The sequence below is a fragment of the Castanea sativa genome, chromosome 7, assembly GCF_040712315.1.
Source record: "Castanea sativa cultivar Marrone di Chiusa Pesio chromosome 7, ASM4071231v1".
Taxonomy (NCBI): domain Eukaryota; kingdom Viridiplantae; phylum Streptophyta; class Magnoliopsida; order Fagales; family Fagaceae; genus Castanea; species Castanea sativa.
In genome coordinates, this window is record NC_134019.1 from 1,646,010 (window position 1) to 1,672,220 (window position 26,211).

The 26,211-nt window shown below is 34.8% G+C and overlaps 1 protein-coding gene and 1 pseudogene across 1 annotated transcript; both read left to right on the forward strand.

The window, feature by feature from the left end:
• LOC142643143 (protein LURP-one-related 6-like) overlaps positions 1 to 26,211 on the forward strand; it is a 45,622-nt pseudogene that overhangs the window by 6,077 nt on the left and 13,334 nt on the right.
• Positions 14,986 to 16,621, forward strand: LOC142642650 (7-deoxyloganetin glucosyltransferase-like). Its single transcript, XM_075817049.1, has 2 exons — positions 14,986 to 15,539; positions 15,633 to 16,621. The coding sequence occupies exons 1-2, from the start codon at positions 14,990 to 14,992 to the stop codon at positions 16,571 to 16,573; spliced, it is 1,491 nt and encodes a 496-aa protein (XP_075673164.1). The 5' UTR covers positions 14,986 to 14,989; the 3' UTR covers positions 16,574 to 16,621.

A 26,211-nucleotide genomic window follows, 5' to 3' on the forward strand; every position in this document is an offset into this window, starting at 1 on the left:
TGACCCTTATAGCTTAATTGGCATATCTTCATATATAAAGTGTTTGAAAGTCTAGAGGGAAAAAGGGTTCGAGTTAAGGAGTTAGCAGCATATTGTAACTATCTAAAAAAAACTTTGGGTCTCTCTCTCTTTATTTTTTTTGTCACATTATAATTTTATATTATAGATAGTATTTAATTTATTTGTAAATAATTTTTAATTACACACATCTACTAAAAAATATCTATGTGGATGAGAGAAAGAGAGAGAGTCTAATTTGATATCAAATAAAATCTCTTGATGAATTTATAACTACTAATATAAAAAATATAATTGAAAGTTGGATGAAAATGTCACAAATTAATAAGAAATTAGACCTTTATCAGTAATTTTTTATGTCAAGAAGAATTGTTTTTAAATAAGAGTTATAATATAGAATGTTGTTTGGGAGAATTCCAACTCAACAAAACATATCAAAATCTAATTTGCCTATAAAAAGCTTTGTAAATTTTCAATTTTTATAGAATGCAGCTATATATAATTTTATCCGACTTCATCAGACAAGCTCTCGGACAAAAAACTAATCTAAATGCACAGGTGATTTAATTTAATTTCATATTTCATGTATACAATGTATACGCTTTATTTATTTTTTTATGTTATGGAATTGTTGAAGTAGTGGAGTATTAGAATTTGTTACTGGATTATAAGCTTAAGAATTTACTAATCGCTAACCCGTACGATGCACGGGATAATTTAAAGTAAGTTGTTGACAATTATTTTTGTTGAAAGTAAGTAATTAACCTACTAAAAGAAATAAGTTTTTGTTGACATTTTTCCTTCAGAATAATTTTCATAAACTTAGAAGAGTAGGTGTTGCATTCCATCAATGATCAACAGCTATATAAAGATGGCCGAATCCCAATTACACTACCAAAAATAACCTATAATTATATATATATAAATTACATTCCCACTTTTTTTGACTGACCACACAGAAGTCATTATTAAAAAAAATAATAAAATAATAATGCAATGATACAAAAAGAGAGAAAGGGGGGGATGAAACATAAATTTGACATAGACACCAGATATTAATATTGAAAACTAAGAGCATACTCAGAAACTTCAAACTTCAAAGAGTCTCTCAAGTATATAAAGCTAGCCCCTAAAACAATTGGGGTAAAAAACCATTTTGAGAGCGGAATATATTCTTAGATCTCTTCATAAATTAAAATAATAAACGAAATTAGCATTTCATAGTCATTATTATTATATTTCCGCAAAAACTAAACATGATAATCACAATAACAAACTACTAAAACTATAAACTTTGACACTTTCAATGATGATAACTATCAAACTGGTAGCAAGAAAAATTAAATTTGAAATCATAATGAAGATTAAATTATAATTAAGCTTACTATTTCAATCAAATTTAATAGAAGATTCGAATAATCCAAAAAAAAAAACAAAAAAGTTCCTCTCAAAATATGATTTTGAACAGCATTTAGCACCAACTTAACAATAAATTAAGGATAATTAAAATATAAAATTTAAATAGTAAAGTCATTTGGAAACATCATATAGCCAAGTTTCAACCAATATAATCAAATCCCACAACCAATATAGTCATTTTGTGTGTTTATTATATACAAAAAGATTGATTGAAATGGTGAAAATTTCAACTTGGTTTCACACTACAAACAAGGATACATGTTTAAAAGCATAGAAACAAACACAATATACACACTCATATTAGAAGTGTATTGTGCATATTTTGAAAGAAGAATTTTATCAAACAGCTGAACTGCATTCAACTGTGGACTATGTACAAAATATTGTTTGTCCCTAGCTGCCAAAGTTTTTGCTAGTGCATATCAACACAGAGACAGCCACACATGAGGATTCGAAGAGAGAACAAAGTGGATAGATGATGATCAAACCATATAAGAGGAACTCATGCACAAACACAAATAATCAGAGCTCTAAGAGCCAAATATTTCAGAACCCACCACATGCACACCCAACCTTGATACCTTATCATTCACTTCCGAAGAAACCACGTGCGTTGTCTTCATCTTCCTTACGTGGATTCCCACTTTTGTCAAATTCTCTTATGGTTTCCTGATATATTCAGAAATTTCAAAGATGAAAAACATATTAGATCAGTTAAACTCAAGACTTATTCATACGCGAACAAAGATTAGCAACTCAAGTAAACTCAATGTAAGATCACAAAAACTATATATAATATAAAACTGATGATAAATTTAAACGTTTGTGACAAATTTAACGCATCAGATACGTTGATAGTACACCAAGTTTCAACTTGTGTGTTTTTTTCAAAATAATTGAAAGTCATAAGCAGAGAAGAGGCATTAGAAAAGTGTTATTATTATTATTATTTTTTTTAAATATTGTGTTGAAATGGAAAATTGTGGGAGTTTCAGGTTTCGGTTATATATATATATATATATATATATATATATATATATATTATGTATAATTCAACTTCCATATTTGAATATTTTTTTTATTTTTGTTTTATTTATATAGAAATATTAAAAAAATACTAAGTACATTAAATATTTTTTTTTAATTTATTTTTGTATGTGAAAAAATAGGATGATACCGAATTGACCCGATCCATCAAAAGACCGAATAACATTCATAAAAATAACAACTTGTTTTAATCCTATATATTTCTAAATTATTCCCCGATTTGTTTTGTTCCACACCCAATTAGGTCAAATCCAAACTCATACCCAATCCATTTGCTAAGTGTAATTATACATAATGTTGCCTAGAATGAACTTGAGCTAAAGGGTGGAGCACCTTTAGTAAGGAACGGACCTAGTAGGGGGCCCAAAATTTTTTTTTAGTAGGTATGATATGTATTTATAATAGATACGATATGATGTGTATTTTTTTTTAGTAGGTATGATATGTATTTTTAGTAGGTATGGTATGATATGTCTCACACCCAATTAGGTCAAATCCAAACTCATACCCAATCAATTTGCTAAGTATAATTATACATAATGTTGCCTAGAATGAACTTGAGCTAAAGGGTGGAGCACCTTTAGTCAAGAACGGACCCAGTAGGGGGCTCAAAATTTTTTTTTAGTAGGTATGATATGTATTTTTAATAGATATGATATGATATGTATTTTGTTTTAGTAGGTATGATATGTATTTTTAGTAGGTTTGGTATAATATGTCTCACGCCTAATTAGGTCAAATCCAAACTCATACCCAATCCATTTGCTAAGTGTAATTATACATAATGTTGCTTAGAATGAACTTGAGCTAAAGGGTGGAGCACCTTTTGTCAGGAACGGACCCAATAGGGGGCTCAAAATTTTTTTTAGTAGGTATGATATGTATTTTTAATAGATGGGTACCTATCTTCCAAATTCTTAGCCCCATTGCTAGTCCTACCCAGACAGCCCAGAGCTCAGCTCAACCAAAAAAAAAAAACTAAAAACTCATTAACCCTTTTAACCCTCGGTCCATACAAACCAAATTCTAGAAAAAAAAAAAAACGGTTTTTTGCTTTTCCACTCCATAGACCCTTTAGCATTAGTATTGGGATTATAAGAGCCCAAAATCTATTTTATTATTTATACCATCAACCAATAAAAATAGAGTATTATTTGAGCGGTAGTTCTAAATTTTTTTACAATTGTACGACAATACCATCCACAAATAAGATGATAGGATTTTTTTAAAAATAATATTTTATTGACCATTGTTTAGGTATTGAGTTATATTATTTTGTTGTGTAAATATATGATTTTAATGTGTTATACCGTAAAATAAAAGTTAAAATATTAAATGTATTATAAATAATATAGTATAATAAATAAAAAAAATTTGAGAAAGCAAAATGAAATATTCTTTTAGAAAGCGGGTGCTAACACATGTAGCTTCTATTTTTGACAGATCTAAAGCTTCAATTTCAAAAATAAATAAACACAACCCCAAAAAATAATGAAGAGAGAACGAGATTGACAAAAATGGTGGTCAACGGCAACCTTCATCTACATGCCCAATCTTTGCTTTTTCTTTTTCATTTTTCTCTATCTTCTTTCTTTCACTGCAGCGCTCACTTCGGTCTTCAAGAGCCCGTTTGGTAAAGGAGTTTAAATAATGTTGTTTGAGTATTTTTAATATATGTGTGGATAAAAAAGTGTGTTATAATGTATATAAAATTGTTAAAAATGTGAAAATGTATGTTAAAACTTGCTCATTAAACAAAGCTAAGTTTCTTTAAACTTTCAGGAGTGTTTAGTAAAGTATTTTGAGCTGAAATTTTTGTAATTTTTTAAAATATATGTGTGTGAAAAAATATATAAAAAAATATATAATATTATTTAAAATTTTAAAATATGAGTTTAAAATGTACAAACTGCCGTCAGTTTCAAGCGTGCTGTGAGAACAATGTTTATCTCTACTTTTGTTTTTTTTGTTTTTTAAGAAGTTTGGTAAAATTCTGGACGTTTTTAGGTAATAATCTTTCAAGGGTGAAGCTAAAACTATTATTTTATTTAGTTTTTGAATGGCGTGATTTACACAGCCACAAAGAGTCTACTAGATCTAGATGTACTGGTGTAGACGTGGAGTATCACATATCGTGTCATCGTGTGGTATTAATTTACTATTATATTGCTATAAAATGTTATGAAAATGGACATGTACGAAATATATATATATATATATATATTTTTTTTTTTTTTTAATGGGTTTTATTTTGAGATGGGTATTGACTGGTGATGGTCGTTGGCTGTGGTAATTTTTTTTGGGTAATTTTGGTAGTGAAGAATTGGTATTTGTGGCTGAGTTTTGGTGGAAGGTGGGTTATTTGGGTTTATCGGAGAAATAGAGAAGAATGAAGAGAAAAAGAAAAGAGAGAGGGAATAGAATAGATAGAATTGAATTTTTTACATTATTTAATATTATAATTTATATTATTTTAATAAGTTGTATCTAAAAATAAAAACTGTAATATAGAATAAGTTGTAAAATAAAATGAAAAAAATAAATAAAGTAGATTTTTAAGGTATAAAATAGAACTTTTTTCATTGTCAGTTTGTTTGTCCTTTACTAATATAATTGGTATCAGAGCCACCATAAGCCTCGTAACCAGTTTCACCCTCCTTTGATCAGTATACTTTGATTATTGTCCTGATTAGTATTATCTGTGATTTACAGTTGCCACAATAAGTGGATCCTCTGTATTTATCACATCAGAATACTAGATTTGATAATCAAGTAAAACACTAAGGGGTTGTTCTCAAAGTTTCAAAGAACCTATTTTTCCTGAGTCATCTTGTGGACATGTGAGCCTAAAAATGGCATTTTAGTCCTTCAGACCTTAGGAAAACAGTTCTCCTTTTTAGAAACTATCATGGCTAGTTCATCCTCAGTAGTTACAGATACCATTACAACTACGTGTGATCTTTCCCTTCGTAAATCCACTGCAAATAGACTAGACTACTTGTATAAAATCTCCCATGTACCTGAAGATAGTAAAATTCCTATTACTGATTTTCCTATTGTAAATCCTTACACTGTTTTTTATAAACCTCAAAATACCTTAAAAAAATCCATAAAAAAGTTTTTAGGTCCTTCTTATCCTTCTAGTGTAAAAGAATATGTCCAAGCTTCTAAGTTTGACCAGTTCAACATTCCAGCTAGTGAAAAAGAAAATTTTATCACCCTTGCCCTTTCCCGAGAGTTTGTAATTCCATGGCAAAAACAAGGATACACTCACCTCCATTTCGGTGCAATAAGACTGGCACTCACCTTCCATGGCAAAAAAGGACTCCCTATAGCTTCTAGAATTTCTCTTATTGATTCTAGATTTTTGGAATACCATAATGCAGTTATAGGAACCGTCCAAACCACTCTCAATGCGGGAACAATCTTTGTCACCCTTTTCCCCAATTTTAACATGTCTCTTAAAGACCCTCACCTTTGTGATGCTCTTAAAGTCCAAGTTCAGATCACAGGAGCTTCACAAGTGCATGATACTTTTGCAGCCACACTCCATTATCAGCTTGCCTACAAACTCCAAAATCATGCTTTCGACATAGCTATACCAGAGATAGCCCAGTCTAATGATGCTCTTTTAATCCAAGTCGACCCAAGCATGACGCCTATGTGCACATTTGTTCCAAGACAATTGAATAAAGAGCAGATGACAAAACTCTTTCCAAAATCATGGATTACAAAATATGAGAATCTTCATCAGGCGACCCAGCCAATCCAGTCCAACACTCCTTTCTTCATCAAAAAACAAAATGGTGAAGTTGAAGTTAGGTTTTTGGCAGCTACACCAGAAAAAGATGAAGTAACAGTCTTTCCTACTCAAATGGCTATGATCTAGCCAGTCTCATATGAAGGTCTTGAGGGCCTTCAAATCAAAGCATTTCGAGAAAATGGAAAACCTTGCTAATGAAGGAAAATCATCCTCTAGCCATCTATGGTGGGATGTTTGTGACTGTGCTGATTGTCAAGAAGAAGAAGTCGTTGAAGAAAAGCAGAAAAGATGAAAGAAAAAGTCTTCCCAGCAGCTTCTTAAAGAAAGATATGAGGCAGGAGATCCAGAAGTTGACCTCCTTGGAAAACCCTGTAGAAAGTTTGATTACTATGTCCTCTATTCCAAAACCAGAAAGCAAAAAACTCCATCCCTTTCCCCATGCAGAGAAAATCCTGATCAAAACCAACAAAACCAGAAACCACCACTAATTCCATATTATAAAAAAGTCCTCCCCCAAATACCAAAAAGTCAACCCAAGCCTACCAATCAAACCCATACACAAGAGATCTTACCTTGTTATATGTTTGACCATGCTTCACCCTCCTATTCACAAAATTTTCCTCCTGTTGAAAGTTTTGACCATCCACAAGCCAACGTCAAACATGTTTGGAAAATCAAAAACCCTGTTGGAACCAATCCAGATGGAACCAAAAAATAAGTCTCTTCAGCTGAGGCAGCTCTAAATTGGCAGGCAGAAAATGCTGTTGCACAAAACTAGGTCCTTTCAAAGATCCTTGATAATCAACAAAAGATGACTGAAGCAATAACTCATACATTCTCATCTTCAAATTCTCTTATTGAAGATTTGAAGAAAAAATTACAGTCAGTTGAACAAGAATTGGCAACAATTGCCTCTACAGTAAAAGATTTGTCTGTCTCCTTTCCCTTCATTGGGCAAAAGAAAAAAAAAATAGTTGTTGATGCAACTCCAGTCTATGGAGAGTTCACAAAAGGTGGCTACCCAAACTCTTCCAGTGCAAGTCTACATGCCTTATTAACCGCGTCAATCATTGTATAAAGATCTATCCATACCTTTAACCTCACCATTCTCCCCAGTCTCCCCCTACAAGAACCTCCAACCACTAACCATGATACATCTTGCTCATAATCCTTTTAAACTAAGTGAAATTTTTCCCAGCATAATAAGCTCAACACCACTCCACCTAGATTCTCAAACCAGACCACAAAATGAACCTCCTCTCATCAAAAAGGATAAAAAGCCATTATACCAACCACCAGATCCAATTATTGGTGCTTCTTCAAGACCCCTAGATATGAACATGTTGGCCACAAACTCTAATCCCCCAAACCCGATTTCATCATTTCTAAAAACTCTAACTCTTCAAGAATCAACAGAACATTTTGTCCTTCTAGTCATTGATGACACAGATCTAGACTTGTCTGGCCTTGAATTAGACAGAGTATTTATGACAGATGCAAAGGTAGAAGAAGAAGATGATGTCCTCCATCCTGAACAACCTCCACCACCACCAAAATTTCCTCCACCACCTTTCATCCCTGATCACCACACAAGATTAACCTACTCATCAACCACAGATTCAAAGCACTTGTTTACCATTGATAACAGTCCTCCTTCAAAATGGCATGATGAGATTTTTAACATGTATTCATGGTGTACAGCTGAACTCCAAGCCCCAAATAAGATTGTTGCACAGATCATTGTCAAGTTTGTCGCAAGACTTACAAGAAGATTGAGACAATGGTCAATCAATCTTGGCGAATACAGGCAAAGACAAGCAGCACAGTGCAACACTCTAGAAGATTTTTTCACAATCATTCATAATGAATTCCTTGGTTCACTAGCCCATTACACTGAAGTGGCAAGAGAAGAATTCTTACTGATGAAATGTTGCTCTTTTGAAAGAAAAGATCTGGAAAAACATTTTGACCGAATGTCAAGCAGGTACTACTCCTTTAATGGAATGGATGATGTAAATTCTAAGCACACTTTCCTTAACTCTTTCCCAGAACCATTAGGAGATGAAACTCTCCGCATGATGAACCTTCAAAAAATCACCCTGCAGCAAGCCTTCTTAGGAGAAATCTACCAACATGTGCTCATTGCTCTTGAAAAACTCTGCAATCAAAGAAAGTTTCTTTCAGAAATTGACAAGGTCCACAGCAAGCTTAAGGATAATTGTAAAAGGAAAGATTTGTAGATCAAGTGCTATGACAAAAATTGTGCTTGTCCAACCAAGAGAAGAGATCATTTCAAAAAGTACTCTTGGAAGAAGAAACATTCTCAACAGAAGAAGAAGTTTTTCAAGAAAAAGAAATGGAAGTTCCTCAGAAGAAAGCAGTTCAAAGGAAAAACTTCAAAAGTTTGTTTTGTATGTAGAAGGCCCAGTCATTTTGCAAAAAATTGTCCAAAAAGAGAAAAAGCAGCAAAGTTTTTGGAGCAAGCCCAAATTCATGCAGACGACACCCCCTTTTCAGACGTTGAATCACTCTTCTCACTGGATGATGATTACTCTCCCTAAGCCTTGGCAGTCATGGTTTATTCTACCTCAGAAGATGAGTCAGACCCAAACAATACTGATGATTCAGACTCAGAAATCCAAACCTTATACAAATCTTAGCCTCTTATAGCTCCACTAACTGGCCCCACACCAATAGCTTAGGTTCACATCCTCCTTGATACTTATTCCAGACCCATCCTGGTAATAGCCTTATTTGATACAGGAGCAGCAGCAACAATTCTCCATCCTAAGATATTACCCGAAAACTTTTGGCTACCCCATCATCAGATGTTCAGAGCAGCCAATGGAGAAACATTTTTGATTACCCAGAAAAGTAAGTCCATTCGCATTCGAATTTTTCCAACCCTTACCATTAGACACCAAGTCCTGGGATCCCCACTCACAGGCAGAAACCTTCTCATAGGATTTGATCTCCTTCATCAAATACCTAGTCTCAGATGGTCATCAAAAGGACTTTTGCATAAACAACACCTTCTCACCTGGACCCAGGTACCTCATTTGTTCTCAATAGATCCCTTTGACTCTTTGAGATTCTAGATTATCAATGAATGTTGTGCAACCACTCACTTTGAATTCCTCCTTAAAAATCCAAATCCTTTGCGGAAAAATCCATCCTTTTTCATAAACCTTCCCTTCAAAAAGAATGAAGACATTAATCCCACAAAAGCTAGTCATAGAAGAATGAAACCAGAACATTTGTCCTTGGCTAAGCAGGAGTTATCCACCCTTCTTTCAGAAAACCTTATTGAACCCACAACTTCTCCATGGGCGTGTGAAGCTTTCTATGTTAACAAGCATGCTGAACAAGTCCGAGGAAAGCTTAGATTGGTAATTAATTACCAAGATCTTAATCATTTCCTTGCCGATGACAAGTTTCTTTTGCCAAACAAAAGTGCTCTTTTCCAACATCTTTCCCATGCCAAAGTGTTTTCAAAGTTTGATCTCAAAGCAGGATTCTGGCAATTAGGAATCCATCCGGAAGAAAGATACAAGACAGCATTTTGCATCCTAGACCACCATTATCAATGGACTATAATGCCTTTTGGCCTTAAAAATGTTCCATCTCAATTCCAAAAAGCAATGGTAATGATGTTCCAACTGCTTTTGTCAAATGTATTGATCTATGTAGATGATATTCTCCTATTTTCAAAAGATGCAGCATCCCATGAACAATTACTTACTGAATTCTACAATTTAGTAAAAGCTCAAGGGATAATACTTTCAAAAAAGAAATTGGTCATAGAAGTATCTTCTATTGACTTCTTGGGCGTAAACATTTCAGATGGAAAGTACACTTTGCAGCCCCACATAGCAGTTTCTCTTAGTGAATTTCCAGATACACTCACCAGCACCAAACAGATTCAGCAATTTCTTGGAATTGTTAATTACATGTCAAACTTCATCCCAAAAATCTCCAGACACAGAGATTGTTTGTCTAAATTTTTGAAAAAATCTCCCCCCGAATGGAATCCAGTTCATACAGAAGCAGTCCAACAATTGAAAAAATTAGCAGGAAAACTTCCCCCTTTGCAGATTCCGGGAACAGGCAAACAAGTTCTATAGACAGATGCAAGTGATGAGTATTGAGCAGCAGCTCTCTTTGAAGAAATTGATGGCAAAAGAAATATTTGTGGATATAAAAGCGGTGCATTCAAGCCTTCAGAGCTTCACTACCATTCTACTTTCAAAGAAATCCTGGCAAACAAATATGGAATTAAAAAGTTCCAGTTTCACCTCCTTGGCCACAACTTTCTTGTGGAAATGGACATGTCTTCTTTTCCTAAAATGCTCCAATTCAAAAGAAAAATACTCCCACGTCCTCAGTTACTCAAATGGTCAAATTGGTTTTCACAATAGTCTTTCCAAGTCAAACACATCAAAGATACAGATAACCTTATCACTGATTACCTTTCTAGAAAGCCTCCAGTCCTTCATACCACAATAATTCTTCCACTTTTATGTGTATATCCAATAACAGATCCATCCTCATCCTCAGGCCCTTCTACAGCAGCCCCTAATGATATTCTTAATATGATAGAAACACTTTCCCCAGAAATAAAAGACCAAATAAAGACCTTGATCCTTCAAGCCAGATCTAAAAGAATCCTTAGAGTCCTTCATGATTACCTCAAAGAGCATCAACGTCATTTCCTTGCCATTTTCCCAGGCATTGAACAACCATGGAAAACTCCATTTGCATTTTGGCTAACAAATTGGACTGTTGTACAGTACCTCTACATGTGGTACTTACTCAATGAGTTCTACTTGTGCCTCCATTTCGAACTAGAATTTTACTTATACATTTTCCCTCGTGAAAATAAATATTTTCACAAATTCTGGTCTAAAATTTTGAAAAATGATGCTCATGATGGCCAATGGTTCAAGTATCCCAAAATAGAACACCCCCGTTTTGGTCACAAAATTACTTCTGCATGTATAGTAGCCAAGTTAAATTCCAAAAATGATGTTCGGGTAGAAGGAATCCTCCACCCTACAAATATATATTGGGTGACTAATGCTGATGATACTCTTCACACATATGTGGACGTGTCTTGAATATCTTGTCACTATTCCCTCACAATGGCAGAATCTCTCAATCAGGGAAATCAAGGTAGAGTTGGGTGGAACGACTAAAGATATATATATATATATTCAAAAAAAAAAAAAAAGAGTCAGAAGCCACTTTTGTGGACTTTTCAACAAAGCCACTTTTGTGGACTTTCTTACTTTCCCTATAATAGGTTTGCCGTATTTATTGCCTTATGATCACAACTGCCAATTTTGCAAGACTTTCTTCTCCTTTTTCCACAACATATTTGTCTCTTGTTAGCAATATATCCGGAGGAGAATATCTACTGCACTGGCACCCTTGCTTCCAGAGGACATTTGTCACTCCAATCCCAGGACCCCCACTCCTTTGGACAAATGTCAAGAACAAGCCGGCCCTTACAACTCAAAGATTATCTTCTGAATGTAAAATATTTTTGTAAATTATTGCCTATAAATAAGCCTCTTGCTTCCTTAGATTGGCAGAGTTAGAGAGAGTTAGCAAGAAAAAAGAAAACCTTATGTAATATTTCCCAGTTTATTTCTTTGAGTCCTGTAAAAAGCTTGTTTAATCTAATAATACCCCTCAGTTTGTTGTATCTCGTTCTATGTTCTATTCCATACTTTCATGTTATTTTCTATAGTATCTTAGTAATATATGCCATTAATAAGCTTCCATGATCTTCTTACAGGAAGATTGAGACAATGGTGGATTAATCTTGGCGAATACAGGCAAAGACAAGCAGCATAGTGCAACACTTTAGAAGATTTTTTCACAATCATTCATAATGAATTTCTTGGTTCACTGGCCCATTACACTGAAGTAATGGGTTTGGTCTATTGTGTATGGGTTTGACTGGTAGGCTTGGGTTGACATTTTGGTATTTGGGGGAGGACTTTTTGATAATACGGAATTAGTGGTGATTTCTGGTTTTGTTGGTTTTGATCAGGATTTTCTCTGCATGGGGAAAGGGATGGAGTTTTTTGCTTTTTGGTTCTGGAATAGAGGACATAGTAATCAAACTTTCCACAAGGTTTTCCAAGGAGGTCAACTTCTGGATCTCCTGCCTCATATCTTTCTTTAAGAAGCTACTGGGAAGACTTTTTCTTTCGTCTTTTCTGCTTTTCTTCAACGACTTCTTCTTCTTAACAATCAGCACAGTCAAAAACATCCCACCATAGATGGCCAGAGGATGATTTTCCTTCATAGCAAGGTTTTCCATCTTCTCGAAATGCTTTGATTTGAAGGCTCTCAAGACCTTCATATGAGACTGGCTGGATCATAGCCATTTGAGTAGGAAAGACTGTTACTTCATCTTTTTCTGGTGTAGCTGCCAAAAACCTAACTTCAACTTCACCATTTTGTTTTTTGATGAAGAAAGGAGTGTTGGACTGGATTGGCTGGGCCGCCTGATGAAGATTCTCATATTTTGTAATCCATGATTCTGGAAAGAGTTTTGTCATCTGCTCTTTATTCAATTGTCTTGGAACAAATGTGCACATAGGTGTCATGCATGGGTCAACTTGGATTAAAGAGCATCATTAGACTAGGCTATCTCTGGTATAGCTATGTCGAAAGCATGATTTTGGAGTTTGTAGGTAAGCTGATAATGGAGTGTGGCTGCAAAAGTATCATGCACTTGTGAAGCTCCTGTGATCTGAACTTGGACTTTAAGAGCATCACAAAGGTGAGGGTCTTTAAGAGACATGTTAAAATTGGAGAAAAGGGTGACAAAGACTATTCCCGCATTGAGAGTAGTTTGGACGGTTCCTATAACTGCATTATGGTATTCCAAAAATCTAGAATCAAGAAGAGAAATTCTAGAAGCTATAGGGAATCTTTTTCTGCCATGGAAGGTGAGTGCCAGTCTTACTGCACCGGAATGGAGGTGAGTGTATTCTTATTTTTGCCATGGAATTACAAACTCTCAGGGAAGGGCAAGAGTGATAAAATTTTCTTTTTCACTAGCTGGAATGTTGAACTGGTCAAACTTAGAAGCTTGGACATATTCTTTTACACTAGAATGATGAGAATGACCTAAAAACTTTTTTATGGATTTTTTGAAGGTATTTTGAGATTTATAAAAAACAGTGTAAGGATTTACAATAGGGAAATCAGTAATAGGAATTTTACTATCTTCAGGTACATGAGAGATTTCATACAAGTAGTCTAGTCTATTTGCAGTGGATTTATGAAGGGAAAGATCACACGTAGTTGTAATGGTACCTATAACTGCTGAGAATGAACTGGCCATGATAGTTTCTAAAAAGGAGAACTGTTTTCCTAAGGTCTAACAGGACTAAAACGCCACTTTTAAGCTCACGCGTCCATAAGATGACTCAGGAAAAATAGGTTCTTTGAAACTTTGAGAACAATCCCTTAGTGTTCTACTTAATTATCAAATCTAGTATTCTGATGTGATAAATATAGAGGATCCACTTATTGTGGCAACTGTAAATCACAGAGCATACTAATCAGGACAATAATCAAAGTATACTGATCAAAGGAGGGTGAAATTGGTTACGAGGCTTATGGTGGCTCTGATACCAATTATATTAGTAAAGGACAAACAAACTGACAATGACATTTTGGTATTTGGGGGAGGACTTTTTTCCTAAGGTCTGACAGGACTAAAACGCCACTTGAAGGAATCCTCCACCCTACAGATATACATTGGATGATTAATGCTGATGGTACTCTTCAAAAAGTCCTCCCCCAAATACCAAAATATCAACCCAAGCCTACCAGTCATTACTTTTTGGAATTGAGATAGAGCATTTTTCACATACCCAAAACAAGTCCAATTGGCTGACAGCTAGACTCAACCATGCCCAACGACAGGGATAATAATGGTGATTGTGATTAACCAAGAGAGACGAATAGATTTTATATTAGTTGAAACTGATAGAAATACTGAATAGATGTATTATATTTCTTAAGTAATAAAATATAAATGAGTATTTTTATATAGATTTTGCTAATATTTGTTCTAAAGGCACATAATAATTAATCATTTTTATAAATATTTTTTCAAAAATTGAAAAAATATTGACAATTTTTTTAATTTTTAAAATAATATTTTTAAAAATAAAAAATTTAATATGTATCCTAAGAGCACATATTAATAAAACCCTTTTTATTAGGAGGTAGAATATGCCTTAGTGCCATACAAAATGACTAAGATATTTTTCAGAGAAAAAAATAAAAAATAAAAAATAAAAAATGATGATGACTGAGATGGACCTGAAGTCCATATGTATTGCATGTTAACAGGAAGTAAAGTGATTCTTACATATAACGTTGAGTTGGAGTTTTTTTGACAATAAAGTTTGATTCGACCATACACCTAATCGTCAAGGAAATTAAAGAGAATGATAGTTGGTTGTCTTCGCTTGTAGCCAAAATTGTACCCAAATGGCTACTACCTAAATAAAGAAGTGGGCCACCCCAAATCAAACCAAATCAAATCCAATCAGTTTTTCAAAATAAAAAAATCAAATCAAATCAAATAAAAACAAAAAAGTAGCTACTATAATAAAGAAGTGTGTCAGCGAATCACTATTCAAATTTAAAAGTTGACAGAAATATTCAGTATTTAAGATGAAACTGCAGTTTAGATACACGCACACAAAAATGCATATGCGCACACACGAAACGGAAAAGGAAATGGATATGAAGACAGTTGTAGCAGATAAGCCTCACGCAGTTTGTATTCCATTCCCAGCTCAAAGCCACATAAAGGCAATGCTAAAGTTTTCAAAGCTTCTTCATCATAGAGGTTTTCATATAACCTTTGTCAACACTGAGTTTAATCACCAACGTTTTCTGAAAACTAATGGTCCTAACTCCTTAGATGGCTTGCCTGACTTTCGATTTAAAACTATTCCAGACAGCCTCCCTCCCATGGATCCCGATGCCACCCAAGACCTTCATTCTCTTTGTGATTCCATTATGAAAAACTTTTTGGCTCCATTTTCTCACCTCCTTTCAAAACTCAACAATGCAACATCAAACATTCCTCCAGTGACTTGTATTATCTCAGATGGTTTCATGCCCTTCACCGTTATGGCTGCTCAGGAACTCAAAGTCCCTATTGTAATGTGCTTCTCTATGGCTGCTTGCAGTGTAATGAGTTTTACATGTTTTCCTCCCCTCAAGGACAAAGGTGTCATACCACTTAAAGGTAAAAAAGAATGCAAAATCCTATAAAATTTTTGCATTATTTTATTATGATTGATCACTTTTTTTTGAGCTAAAAACATTCTTTATCATGCAGATGAAAGCTATTTAACAAATGGGTATCTAGACACTGTTATAGATTGGATTCCAGGTATGAGACCCATTTGTCTAAAGGATCTACCAAGTTATGTTCGAACCATTGATCCAAATGATGTTATCCTTAATCTTATAATCGAAACAGCGAAGAGAGCTCTTGAAGCTTCAAAAGTTATTGTTCAAACATTCGACGTGTTAGAGCAAGAAGTTTTGGATGCTCTCTCAACCATGTTTTCTCATGTATATGCCATTGGTCCTCTCCAACCACTACTCAATCAATTGCCCAATGACCCTTTGGAATCAATTGGGTATAGTTTATGGAAGGAAGAAACTCATTGCCTCAATTGGCTTAATTCTAAGCCACCTAACTCAGTGTTATATGTGAATTTTGGCAGCGTAGCTGTTATGACACCATTACAGTTAATTGAGTTTGGTTGGGGACTTACAAATAGTAAACAACCATTTTTGTGGGTAATTAGGCCTGATTTAGTTGTTGGAGAATTAGGGACTTCACCACTTGAATTCGAGATAGAAACGAAAGAAAGATCTCTAATAATTAGTTGGTGCCCTCAAGAAAAAGTGCTAAATCACCCTTCTGTTGGAGGGTTCTTAACACATTGTGGGTGGAATTCAATTAGTGAAAGTTTGTGTGCAGGAATGCCAATGCTTTGTTGCCCATTCATTGCAGATCAACAAACAAATTGCAAGTATACTTGCAATGAATGGGGCATTGGCATGGAGATCAATAATGATGCCAAGAGAGAAGAAGTGGAGAAGACTGTGAGAGAGTTGATGGAAGAAGACAAGGGTAAAAAAATGAAGAAAAAGGCCTTGGAGTGGAAAAAATTGGCCGAAGATGCAACTGATCCACTTGGTTCTTCATCCATCAATTTAAATAATCTTGTGAGTGAAGTGCTTTTATCAAAAGGCCAAATGTTTTAGGGAAATATTGACAATAATAATAAAATGTCTTGTGTTGTATTTGTTCAATTTGTTTGTCTTCTCTTTGCTCTTCTCCCTTTTTTCTTTTCTTCTTCTTTTCATCTCCAGCATGAGACACCCATGATGATGATGGCTTATTTTCACGTCCACGGTCCACTGTAATATTCCATAGTTGATACAACCATGCCTGAATTTCCATCACACCGTCACCAAGCGTACATTAAAAATTCCAACTACGTAGCTAGCCAAGGCTGAGTTCTAACTCACAATTACACATTTTAAACAATATTACATACTTTTTCTCGCATTTTTTCACACGTTTTTTCACCTACACATATATAAAAAATACTCAAATAATATAACTCAAACTCCTCTACCAAACACCTCCCAAATCACCCAAATTAAAACACACTGACCCCACCACCAATGGGCCACCAAAAGACCCATAAAAACTTAGCTAATTGAAGCTTCGGGTTGTTGTGTTGTAAGATGCTAATTATACCGTTTCGTTTTAATATTGTTTTGGGTTTAAGTTCAAATATAATCTTAGAATCGAAGTTATAGAAATTAATTGGATTCTTTGTTAGGTTGATTTTAGAAATTGGACAATAAGAATTTTTTTTTGTGAATTTATTATGCAAACTTTTAGGAGAAAAAAACACTTTTCTAATTCCTATATTTTGGGTGTTTTAATTTTAGTTTATATATTTTGAAAATTTTAATTTAATTCTTTAGTTTTTCAATAAATTTTCGTTTTGGATCTTATTGTAAACTGTGACCAAAAAAAAAAAAAAAAAACCCACGTTACCATTTTAATGAATAAAAAAATTCCACATAAAAAAATCAAAACAAAAAACAATAACAACAATGCACACAACTTACACAACTTTTTTTTCAAAAAAAAAAAAAAAAAACTTATTTTACAGTTTACTGAAATATCAAGCTATGAGTAGTATATCATAATTTCACATGGCTATATCACTTATATCATATTTAGAGGGCGTTTGGATTGCACTTATTCCTGCGTCTGCGTTTTCAATTTTTTTTTTTTTTTTTTTTCCTCCAGCCGCAAGTGTTGACCCAATTTTCAGTGAACAGTGCATTCGTGCACTGTTCACGGACCCACAAATTTCACTTTTTAGCAACTTTTTCATTAAAAATGGGTCCCGCGGTACTATTCACACATTTTAAAATTATTTTGCTACAGTGTTTTCAGTTTTCAGTTTTCAGCAATAAGTTCTATCCAAACGGACCCTTACTGTACATCAGTCATTATATGTGGCATTTGCAACTATTAAAAAAAAATTGGTTTCACAAAACTATGCGAGAAAAAAGAGAGAGAAAGAGAAAAAAAAATAATGTTTAATGGTGTCACCTCAACTAAAGAATGGTATATTGGTTCAAATAAGATGTTGCATCAGCAATTTAGGTTTTTTTTTTTTTTTTTAAAAGGGGTCATTCATTCATAAAATCACAATAGCAAAACATCATGAATCAACGCCTCCACAGCAGGTGGAGGGGAATCTCCCATCCAATACACATCATTATCTAAAGAATTCCTAGCATGCTGAGCAAGAGCATGTGCAACCTTATTCCCATCCCTTCTAATAGTGCTAATGCTAGCCCACTCCAAAAAATAAACCAAGTGGCAAATGTCATCCACCACATAGCCTAGTAGAGAACAATCTATCCTTGTCGATGAAATGGCTTGCATAACATTTACATTATCTCCCTCTATAATCAGCTTGTTGAATCCAGCATCTACAGCAAATTCCATTGATCTTCTACATGCCAATAATTCTACTTCCATACTAGAGCTCACCTTTGGACCACTTGCTGTCATTGCTGCCATAACCTGGCCATGCTCATCTCAAATAATTACTCCCACACCAATCCTATCCAGGTCTAAAAAAATGGCTGCATTGAAGTTTAATTTATAAACAGAAGATGGTGGAGGCTGCCAGAAGATGGTGGAGGTTTAATTTATATTCTGTCAAATACTCCTCTGCTTTCTTATTCAAGTTCCTCCGGTCCATCAGATTTCCACCAAACACCACTCGGTTTTGCTGGTTCCATATAATCCAAGCTTAAATCCAGAATAGCTCCATTTCCTCTGTCATCAACCTGCCAATTAAATATTCCATAAGTTGCATCGCATCAGTGGAAGCTATGCATCTCTTCTGTAATTTTCGACAGCTCCCCTGCCCAAATATCTTGCACCGCAGCACACTCCCAAATTGCATGGATTGCATGGACATTTGGCTTCCGATAGTACTCTCCTCTAGACCAAATTAGCTTTTGTGGGCAAAATATCAATACAAGCCCCCCAACCAAAGACTTTAATTTTTTTGGGAAGTTTCAGATTCCACAATACTTGCCATACCTTCTTTCCTGCACTAGTATTTGATGATTCTGCCCTATCCTCCCCTTGTATCCTCCTTGCCACCTTGTAAGCTGACATAACAGAAAAATATCCATTATTATTATAGCTCCATATAATAGAATCAACAACACATCTTCTGCTAAGCTGAATTCTACATATTGCTTCAGCGTCATCCCGATGGAAACTTGAACGAATCATGTCATACCTCCATGCATTTATCTCCGGATTAATCAAACCTGATACAACCATCTCAGCCATTAAGTCATGATTAGGATGTAGCACCTTATTTGTAGGATGATTCGGGATCCACCTATCATCAACCACCCTAATTGAGCTCCCATTGCCAACCCTCCAACAATATCCAGCTTTAAGAATAGGTAAGGCAGCCACCAAACTCCTCCAAACATAAGAACAACCCGGAGATTCTTTAGCATCAAGAACAGATGATTGGGGAAAATACCGTGCTTTGAAACACTTAGATAATAAAGAATCAGTCCCTTGAATCATCCTCCACCCTTGTTTAGCCAACATCGCTAAATTAAACGCTCTTAGATCCCAGAATCCCATACCACCTCCATTTTAGAAGCTGCTAATTTATCCCAACTCTTCCAATGAATTTTTCTTTCATTGCCTACTTGTCCTTACCAAAACTTAGCACATGAATTATTCAATTCATCACACAATTTCAAAGAAATTTGAAATATACTCATCGTGTATGTGGGTATAGATTGGGCTACAGCTTTTATAAGAATTTCTTTCCCTGCTTTGGATAACAACATGCCTTACCAACCTTGCAATTTTTTCCATACTCTATCTTTTAAATAAGAAAAGTATGGTATTTATCCCTTCCATTCAAAGTTGGCAGCCCTAAATAAGAATCAAACTTCACCACCTCCTTCATTTACCATGTTGTTAGTAAAAAAAAAATTTAATGAATTGACTAATTAAATTATTACCTTTTAAATCTTTTTAGGACCATGTAAAAAAAAATCTTTTTAAGACCAATCTTTTTAAGGGCTGAAATTGAATTTATCATATATTTTAAGAACTAAAACTATAGTTTATCCAAAAAAACATAATTAAAATAAAATGAATTATGAAACTTTTAAAAAAAAAAAAAAAAATATATATATATATATATATATATATATATATATATATATATATAGATTCAATAGATTTTTAATATATGACATTCACTACATGATAGTTGTATTTTATTATCAAGGCAATACACCAATTGATTTTTTGTGCAAACAAGGTTTTGAACTTCATATTTATTTATTTAATGACAAAAAATTTTACTAGTTGAATTATCTGAAACCCATAATTAGAACACTTATTATACATCCAAAGTTATAGTTTACCCTGAGACAATGACGGTGTAAGGACGCAGTTTGATGCCTAAACCCAAAGGGAAAAGGATCTAGGCCTAAAGAGCCCAATACAATGAATTTGTAGAGAGTGACCTGGAAAACTAGGCTCTAATGAATGAGATAATAATTGTAGTAAACTTAGATGACAAGAAAACAAGAATAAAATGGTTTTGCTCAAAGAAAATCGTCCTCGGCACAATCTGAGGAGGCTAAGTCTTATATATGTTTCCTTTGAATTTGGTTACAAGTACAGTTCTTGGTACTGCAATGTTTTTCTTTCTATTTTCAAATCGATCCCCCCATAAGGAACATCTTTCTCTATTATATACTCTGTTTTTCTTCATCTTCACCCTCCACGTGTAGGGTAAGCTATTGGCTTTTATCCTTGTCCCATCATCACCTTCTTGAAGTCTTTGGGAGTAGCTGTAAGGTTGTTGGCTACTATTTAGGTATCACCTCTATATTAATGCAGCCAAAGGATTAGCTGCAGAGCATTCAATACGGTGGTAGCAGCTTTTCCTTTGACATTTCTCAGCTCCCCATTGCCTATGCACCCCTGATACTCATCCTTACCAGTAGAATCTTCCAAAAGGTTGCTCTTAATGGCAGACTGAACCTTCTGACCTCTGCCTTACTTAGTCGAGGAGGTATTCTTCCTCAAACTACCTCCCCAAGCAAAAAAGATGACCATTCCCTTCCCCTCTTAATGGTCATCTCTTTTTCTTTTTCTTTTTTTGAGAAAAAGATCATCATGAATATCATTCCAAGGCTGGTAAATCAACCATAACAATAGTATTAATATTTGGAGGAACAAACTCCTATGTGACTACAAGTGGGAAAGATAACCTTGCTCTCTACTCTAAAAAATAGTCATCTAAATTGACAATTATATACCCTTATTAGCGAGTTTTAAAGAAACTAATACAAATTGACATATAAGGCTAAATTTGAGAATTTTATTTTATTTTATTTGGATCCAACCAAATTTTCTTAATTTAATTGAATCTTAATGTTTTCAATGGTAATATTCAAGATTCATATCCTTCTCCTATTATTACTATCGAATTATTAGAAAATAAATAAATAAAATTGAGGGTTTGGGGAAGTATTATACCCCCATCAAATTCTTTCAAGCTCTTCCCTTTTTAAAAACATCCAAATAAGATTAATTACGCTCTTAGTTTTTTTTTTTTTACCTCTATTTGATTTGGGAGCAAGACTTAGGTACAGTACTTAGATATTGTTCCTTAGGTTCCTTTTTTAAAATTCTGTCATGTGGATTTTTTTTCATGGGAAGGAAGTGTATTTTTTAGTTAAGTAGCCACATGGTTGAATCTTAAGAGGAGAATCTAAGGAATAGCACCTAAGATACTATACCTAAATTTTGTCCTTTGATTTGGACGACAAAATTGTGGTTTAATGTTTATAAAAGGCTTAATGGACCATGAAAAATGATCAAACTACCTAAAAAAAGTGTTTTCATTTGAATGTAATGAAATAGATTAGTGATAGAAGGAAATTTGCATATTAACGATTAAAAAAAAGGTTATTTTGTTCTTAAAATGGAGATTGAAGGGGGGGAGGGGGGTGATATTAATCCATATAATTTTGACAATAAAATAGATTCTTTACATTTCAATCAAAACAAAAGAAATTTGAATAATGATTTTATTTATGGGGATGGAGAAGGGGGGTAGGAAATGCAATTAGTCCATTTAATTTTGACCATAATTTATATTTTCAACTTCTTGAGTTCTTTCTATAGCTGCAATGTAATTATAGAAAATGCTTAATTTTTGTAATTATATATAGAAAATAATGGTGAAAGCTCTATAGAAGGATATAAACATGAAATTAAAAATAAAAATTGTGACATTGAGTAATAAACCTTATTCTCTGTAGGCATCCCCTTGGTTTTGCTCAACAATATTTTCAACTCCTTCAATTCTTTCTGTAATTGCAATGAAATTATATAAAATGCTCAATTGGTGTAATTATATATAAAAAATAATGGTAAGAGCTTTATAAATATATTATATAAAACTTACCACTATTAACATCAGAATTTATATGACTTGGTCTAGCCTCAAAGTAATTTGCCATTATAGTTGGAGGGAGACCTAAATTTAATATTATAAACATTAACTTAGTAATTTTGTATACATTGACATACAACTAACATGCCAAAAACTATGGATTTTCTCAAAATAATAAGATTCCAAGCAATGAAGAATGTTTAAAGATACAAAACTATAATCTCACTGACTTCTTGCATAACCCTATGCTCAACTGGCATATTGCGTGCTAAGTTACGGATATGTGTAAGACGACGACTTCATCTAGCCTCGTGATTAGGTGGTATTAGTGATGGGTTTGTTGATGTTGAATTAGAATGTATAACAATTAAAATAAGACTATGTGTTGTCAACACATAGTTTTCTATATATAATTAAAATAAGACTTTTGTATAATAATTAAAATAAGACTATGTGTTGTCAACACATAGTTTTCTATATATAATTACAACAATTAAGCATTTTCTATAATTACATTGCAGCTATAAAAAGAACTCAAGAAGTTAAAAATATAAATTATCAAAATCATGGGGATGGCTACGAAGAAGAAGGTTCGTCACTCAATGTCACCATTTTCATTTCAATTTACATGTTTATCATTATCAATTTTATTAATTGTTAACAAGCTGCATATTCAAAACATTATTAATATTTTGCTTATTTCACAACATAATATTTGGTACAATTTTAATATTTTCTTTCACAACTATCATAACACTCTTTACCACTAATTTTTTCCTCAAAATTAAAATTAGGTGTTGACAACACATTTGATGGTACTGCACATGTAATAAATTGTATGCGAGGCAGGTACAATTGTGCAAATGATTTTTTTAATTATTGTGAAGCTTTTTTTTTTTTTACCATTCATTTATTCTAGACTCTTTGATTTTTGTATTTAATAACTCACTTGGATGAATATTTATGATGTGGTCTCACATTTGATTCTAAAATTAAGAAATAAAACTCTTCAAAAATAAATAATTTATGACACATTGTGAAAATTTGAACTTTAATTTGAAATTCTAATTTGAGTTTTTTTCAGTTTCACTTATTATTATTATTATTATTATTATTATTATTATTATTATAAGTGCACAATTTGTACCTAGACCCAAAAACAAGTGATGGGCTCAGGCCCAATGAGCCTTATACAACAGAATTTGTAGAGTATGAGTTTGAAACCTAGGTTTGGGATGTTGGAAGTTTGATCAACATGCTAGAATGCCGCAATCTATGCAAATGACAAATGAATATGACAAAGAAACCTCCTCGGACGTAAGCCGAGGACAATTTGTATAACACTTCTCTTTCTATACTAAAGATTATAGTCTTAGTTCTTTTTCAGCTAACCAGCAGGTCCCCCCTTCTTTCTTCTCTCGTCTTCTTATATTCTTCTTTTTCTTCGCTGTTTCATCCACGTGTCACACAAATCTTCCCCTGAGATACTTATCCCATCCACCACCTTCTTGAAGTCTTCAAATAATAATAGGAATGTTGAATTCTACTATTCAGTGGTCATTTCTCCATTAATGTAGCTAGGGAGGTAGATGATGGGCCTTTAATGTGGTGGTAGCAACTTTTTCCTCAGATATTTATCACACATTCTTGCTTCTAAAGGGTACTTGGATCACACTTTTACCCACCAGTTCTTCCAGAATTCTGCCTCCAATCCGTTTAGCAAGTCCCAGGGCCATTGCTAGGCCTGTCCGAGGATATACTCCTCCTCAGACAACTCCTCAGACCACTATAGTGTGGACCGATCTGTGAGCCTATGGACCCTGACCAAACAGACTTGTATTAACCAATCAGGCCCAAAACCCAAACGTTTGTTCGAACATTTTTATTCCTCACAATAACCCCTCAAAACTTCATTTTTCCCTCCCATCCGAGGAGAGAAATAGATTTTTGAACCAAACAGCGCACCCTCCACACGTTTTGCAAACTGCCGCACGGGTAAGGGCCCTTTCGTTCCCTTAAACCGTCTCTGACGCTTCGAAACCCAAAACGCACGCATTTATGATCGTAAGTTACATCATGTTCCCTACGTTCAACGATGGGATACGCATCCAACGACCCGGATTGACTCTAAACATTTGAGCGGGAGAATTTTAATTTCGAGGCCGCCTCCCGCACGTCAAAACGCCTAGGAACCCATACCTTCATTCATTCTTTCAAAAATCAATCGCATCTAAGTGTCAATTATTACCTTTTCTCTCTAGAAGCTCGTGAAGAATCACATAACCAACTCCCGTAAGTTTTCACTTTTCTTTACTCATTCCTTCTCGGCTTCTGTCATCGACCACCATTTAAACCCCTTTCCTTCTTTAAACTTTCATTTCACTCCCACCAAATGGGTAGATTTAAGTGTTTAGTAGATACTAATGTTGGTATGGAGGGTTTTAGGGCCAAATACCAAATTCCTGATGACGTAGGCTTAAGATATTGCCCAGTAGAAGCTGTAGGTAACGCTAGGAGAGAGGAAAAAGTCATCATTCCCATGATCGCCTTCATAGAAGGTGGGATGACCCTCCCCATGAAAAACGTGACCAGTGAATACCTTTGCAACCATAGGTTATGCCCAGACCAACGCACACTAAACGTGTTTAGAGTCTTAGGTTGTGTCGATGCTCTGAACGAGCAAATGGGTCTGAACCTCACATGGCACGACATTGCCTATATGTACGAGTGCCATAAACTCAAAATGTAGGATATTACATCAAATCCAGGTCTAGCATCGTTAGGTTGATTTCCTGTCTTCCCAAATCCAACAAAGGCATGAAAGACGACTATCTCATCGCCTCAGGAAACTGGTTTGACGGTCCTCACTACCCAATCGAATGGGGAGAGCCAGGTGTGACTCCTTAGGAGTTAGATTTCCTAACCCATGATTCAATCCCATTGCCTTTACCGCTTTTAATTTTATTGCACATTATTGCTTTTTGCCTTGATGTTTATCACTAATCTGACCATGCTTGTCTTCTCGGATGTTTCTTTTCATAGATAAACAACACATACGCCCACGTCTCAGCCTTTGCAACGTTGCTGACTTGAACCGTGTCCTTCACTCTGAAGTCTTCGTCAGTGAAGACCTACAAGTGAGAGCTGCCCACCTGATACTAGGATACGACTCTATATCAGTGGACTTCCAAGAAATTGACAACGCGATCATTGCAGGAGACAAACGGCGCAGAAGGATAGACGTGGCACGACCCAGCTTCCTTTCCAACTGCGAACTCCCAGACGATCCCTCCATCATCCTGTATACTTGCCCTATCGCAGTGATTCCTCTCTCGGCACATTCCCAGACAACCACCGTCCGAGAAGAGCAAGCGTCCTCGCAACAATCGTTGGATGAGGAGATAGACCAATTTCAACTTGAGGAAGTTGAGAAACCCCAAGAGGAGCAACTCGTCATCCTCTCGGACGAGGAATGCACGCCCGCCAAAACTTCAGGCATACTTGGTCTAGTAATTGCACAACCTGATTCCAGCTCTGAAGAAGAAGATATGGACACTCTACGGAAGCTGATGAATAAGAGGAGCTCGAGAGTCTCTCAAAAGGGAACGAGTGGGTCGCAGGTCCCCCCGTCTTTGCCACCTCCCCCTCCTCCCTCCGATCCTAAGCCTCCCGTTCTAGAACCTAAGAAGAAGAGGAAGAGTGAGGCCAAAAAGGCAGATGCGGAGAGGCAGAAGAAGCTGAAACAACAACAACAAAAACCTAGCAAAGGCAAGGGACGTGCCTCTTCAGTGGAAAGCAGGGAAAACAGGGACCTTGTCGAGGTACGCCGTACACCAGCTACCT